This window comes from Malurus melanocephalus, unplaced genomic scaffold, assembly GCF_030028575.1.
Source record: "Malurus melanocephalus ecotype Western Australia unplaced genomic scaffold, MMel_1.1 scaffold_2263, whole genome shotgun sequence".
NCBI lineage: Eukaryota > Metazoa > Chordata > Aves > Passeriformes > Maluridae > Malurus > Malurus melanocephalus.
Genome location: NW_026625495.1, coordinates 113 through 4,656, shown reverse-complemented (window position 1 = coordinate 4,656; position 4,544 = coordinate 113). Strand labels below are relative to the sequence as shown.

The 4,544-nt window shown below is 72.4% G+C and overlaps 1 protein-coding gene across 4 annotated transcripts in view; it reads right to left on the bottom strand.

The window, feature by feature from the left end:
* The window catches only part of MAPRE3 (microtubule associated protein RP/EB family member 3), a 10,147-nt gene extending 5,989 nt beyond the window's left edge, over nucleotides 1-4,158 (bottom strand). The window contains exon 1 of one of the 4 annotated variants that reach the window (XM_057388661.1): nucleotides 4,099-4,158. Coding sequence is in view for 2 of the 4 variants with exons in the window: in XM_057388663.1 (XP_057244646.1) it covers nucleotides 2,252-2,259 (8 nt within the window). In the remaining 2 variants the exon portion in view is untranslated. Of the gene's footprint in view, nucleotides 1-2,251; nucleotides 2,722-4,098 lie in introns of those variants that run through there. The other 3 variants (XM_057388664.1, XM_057388663.1, XM_057388660.1) reach the window with 3 other exon arrangements.
* Between the last annotated feature and the right edge of the window lie 386 nt (nucleotides 4,159-4,544).

Here is a 4,544-nt window from a genome sequence, read left to right as displayed (position 1 = left end):
TGGGGGCACTGGGACCCAGGACCCCCATCCCAGTGCGCTCCAGCATCAGGGGACAGCAGGATCAGGTTTGCCATGGTGCAATCTGTGGGATGCTTCCTCCAGCTGCACCCCAAGGTATAGCAGAGGGCCCCCAGAAGCCCTGTGGTAGCCCACTGAGCCAGGTGGACCACTACCCTGAACAGGAGTAGCCATAGGAGCCAGGTTTGGGGCATTGCTGGAAACAAGACGTGGATGGGATGCAATGCAGGATGTGGCTCACGGGGAAGGGGTTCCAGGGCACGCTGGCACTGTGGAGGGCACTGCCCCTGTGCTGGGGGGCTGCTGCTGCCATGTGTAAGCCCATGGGGCTCCTGGGGGCTGCTGCCCATAAGCAGCTTAGGGCCCCCCCTCCATCCCCCGGGGCTGCCTAATCTGCTGGGGCCGGGATCGGGATCGGGGTCCATTAGAGCAGGGCTTAGAGGGGCAACATCTGCCGGCAGGCGGGCTGCACCCAGATGGCAGGGGGCTCCGGGACCCCCTGGCTGCGGTCCCAGCACGGCAGAGCACAGGGAGCCTCGCCACAGAGTGGGGGTCACCGAGCCCCAATCTCCCCGTCGCTCAGAAATGCTTTAGTGCAGCGATGGATGAGCAGRTCCCCGTGACGCTGTCCCTTCCCGGAGTGGGGGTCCCGCTGTCCTTGCGGCCCCCCCGCCCAGCAGCGGCGGCAGCGGCGGCGCTAATCCGCTTCCCTGCCCGGCGAGGGGGGCTGCGGGCCGGGCCAGCTGCCAGGCGGGGGCTCGGGGGGGCACCCCCCTGTCATGGTTTTACTTAGTGTGATTCCCCACAGCCCGGGGGAACGAGGGGGGCACTGCCAGCGCACATCTGCGCCCTGCGGCTGCGGTGCTGGGGCCTRCGGGGCGCTGCCACCCCGGGGTGCTGTCACCCGTTTTTTGGGGCGAGGGGGGAAGGTCCCGGTGGCCGCAGTCCCCCCACTCTCGGGCACAGCATCGCGGTGACTCAGCACCGGCGATGTCGCACGGCTGCGGTCGCTTGAACCCCACCGGCAGCTGAACCAATCCATCCCCCATCGCGGCCGGGACCTCCGGGACCCCCGTGCCAGCCCGCCGTGTTACCGCACTCAGCCGCGGGRGGGTCGGTATTTTTAGCCACCGCCGCAGCAGCTGGAACCGAGGCCCCGGTGCCGCCGCTGCCCCCGGCGCGGCGAGATGGGCACCGACCCCCTCCCGGCACCGGCGACGGCCAAAAGCCGTACCGCGCTCGTTTCCCGCGCCAGTGGGGTGCGGGCAGGATCTCCCCAAGGCTCTCCCCATGTTCCCCCCTCCCCTGGCTCCGGCAGCGGAGCTGAGTCATGCGCGGCGCTGAGCCAGAGCCACGCGCACTGCGGTGCCGCGGCTGCCGGGAACGCCGCGCTGGGGCAGGGGGCTGCAGCGGGGGCGAGCGGCGGGGGCGCTGGGGCAGGGGGCTGCAGCGGGGGCGAGCGGCGGGGGCGCTGGGGCAGGAGGCTGCAGCGGGGGCGTGCGGCGGGGGCTGCCTGCCCGCCCCGAGGAGCCGCTGACACCCCCGGCCATCGCCGGCCCTTCCCCAAAAACCGGGCCAGCTGGCGGCAGGGCCGGAGCGGGACCCCCCTCCGGAGCCGTGGGGACGCATCCTGCCCTGGTTGAGCGGGGGAACGCCCGTGGCACCCGGCACAACCCTGCCTGTGGGGTTCAGGTTGGGGAAGGGGCAGGGACCCCCAGATCCCGCGCGGGATGAACTGGGGTGTCACCAGCCGGACCCGCACTCTCGCACACGCCGGCAAACGTGAGAGCCCCGGGGAGAACCGTGACACTCGGGGAGCACCCTGATACGCGCAGAGAACCCTGATCCCGCCGGGAGCACTTTGACCCACCGGGAGGACCCTGACCTCGCCGGGCACCGATGGCGGAGTGGGGACACCGTCTGGGCCGCGCGGTGCCACCCAGCCCGTCCCCACCCTCCCAAACRCCTTCCAAGCCCCCGGCGCAGCGCCGAGCCGAGCCGAGCACGCCCCCGTGTAATGACAGGGCAGCCGGGCCCTGCGGCACCCTCCGACCCGCTGCCTCCCCGACGYGGGGTGATGGACGCGCCGAGCGCCGGGAGCCTCCGACTCAGCCGGTTTGCCGCCGGCTCTTGCCAAAAACACGAATGAAAATAAGAATTTCAGCCCTGATTCCCGGCAGCCCGTGAGGAGAGGGGTTGTTGCCGGGTGCCCGGCCAGGCGGGGGACGCTTACCGCTGCATTTTTAATTGTCCGGCCCGGAGCTGTTAATCCCGGCCCGACGGCGACCGAAGCCCCGGGCGTGTGTCCGTGCCCGTCCCGCGGCGCTGCCGGGGCGCACGCAGAGGTCGTCCGGGCCCGGTCCCACGCCGCAGCCCCCCCGGCCGCTCTGCCCAAACAAACGGGAGCTGAGTGAGGCCGTGAGATGCCAGCGCGGCGGCCGAGGSCGGCACCGACGGCGGGCACCGGGAGCTGAGCAGCGCGTCGGTGCCGGCCCAGCAGCACCGACCGCGGTGCCGGTGCGAACTGGGCTGCTGCGACTGGCGGCTTCTATTTTGGGAGCCGTCCCGGTGGCTTCTCAAGTGACAAACACGCAAGGGGGGTGGCAGACAGCCCGGCGGGGGCCGAGCGCCGTGCGGAGCCGCCACGGGGCTGCCGGAGATGTGGCAGCGGGGCACGGTGGTCCGGCWGCTATCGGCGATGGCCACTCGCCCGCGGCCACCCCAGGGCCCCCCCAGTGCCACTTCCCCCCACCCCACGGAGCATCCCCGTGCCACAGCCCGTGCTGCAGCGGGCACAGGTGGGTTCACCACGCGCGGGCAACTCCCAGCGTCGCTCCGGCTCCAACCCCCGCTCCGACCCCAGCACCCTTCCCTGTTTCCCAGTGACACTGCCCGTCCCGTCCCGGCCCGGCCCGCGGCGAAACAAACCGGCCGTCCACGCACCGGGAGCTGGCGGCTCCCGACGGCGATGCTCGGGGCGCAGAATGGGTGCCCGCCCGACCGCCCGAATCCCCCCGCCCCGCTCGACTCCCGCTAACCTAAATAACTCGGTACAGCGGCGGGAGCATGTGCAGAGCGAAGCCCTCCCCCCTGCTCCTGAAATATTAATGCCGCGGGATGAGCCGAGCTGCGAGAGCCGGGGTGGGTGGGGGACGCGCTCGCATCCCCGGCCRGGAATGGAGTCCCAATGCTCCCGGTGTCCCCACACGTGTGGCGGGAGGTACCGTAAGGGCTCACSACTCCCCCGGGACCCTGCGGGCTCTCAGAGGGGCCGGATCCGTCTGCCCCGAGCGCGGAGGGGACAGCCGCTCGGTAAGATCCCCAGCGGGAGATGGGACTGGATTTCCCGGGAAAGGCGCGGGAGCACAGAGAAGGGCCCCGGCCCCATCCCGACACGCACACGTCAGTGCCACCGTCACCTCACCGGTGACACCACCGKACCGGTGACACCGCCGCCGCCGTGCCGCCATGAGTCCGAGGACCGAGAGCGCGTCACGCTCGGTGTGTCACGGTGACAGCCACCTGCCGCCCCGGACCTCCACGACAGCATTCCAGGAGCGTCACCCACACCGTCCCACGGGATGGGAGCGGTGGCACCGGCGGTGACCGAGCGGTGCGGCCCAGGACCCGCAGGACCCGCCGAGACCGGAGGTGTCCGGATGATGCCCGGGCCCGGCGATGGCCGGTGGCGGCAGCGATGCCCGGGCAGGTGCTGCGGGGTGACGGTGCCGTACCGGAGGAGCGGTCAACGCTGAGTCAGACCGGGCCTCGCCGCCACCGGCCCCGCTCGGCCTCGGCGCTCAGCCCTGACCCGTTCGCGGCCCGGCTCCAACCACTCCATCCCCGGCGTTACCGGACGAACCGCCCCTTCTCTCACCTCCGGGCGCTTCATCTCCGAACAGCCCTCGACCCTCCATTCTCCGGTCGCCAGCCCCATTCTCGGCCCGGCCCCGCCACTCCATCCCCGAAGGCCCCGCGGCCCCCACGGCCGGTCCTTCCGGGCGGCGGCGGCCGGTGCGTGGATGCGGGTGATGTCGGCAGCGCTGCCCGCTCCCTTCCCGGCCCCCCGGGCGCACTCACCGCTCGGCCGCGGCCGCCGCCGCTCCGCTGTCCCCGTTCCGCTTCGCCGCTCCTGGACCGGGACCGGGACCGGGACCGGGACCGGGCCGGAACCGCACGGACCGACCGCGCCTGCGCCGCCCCCCGAGGGCGGAGCCAACCGCTCCGCCCCGCCACCGCTACCATGGCAACGGGCCACGCCCCGCCCCCTCTGCGCGCTGCAATTGGACTGGCCGCGCCCCCTCCAACCGCGGCGACGGACCGGGACACGCCCCCTCTGCTGCCATGGCAACGCCCCTGGCCACGCCCCCTCCCGCCATGGCAACTGACATGGCCGAGCCCCTCTGTCGTCATGGCAACGGGCCCGAGCAGCGCCCCCTGGTGTTGGGGGGTGGGTCCTGCASCGCCGGGGCCTCTCGGGGATCCCCCGAGACAACCCCCAAAGACCTCGGGACCGCCCCCAAAAA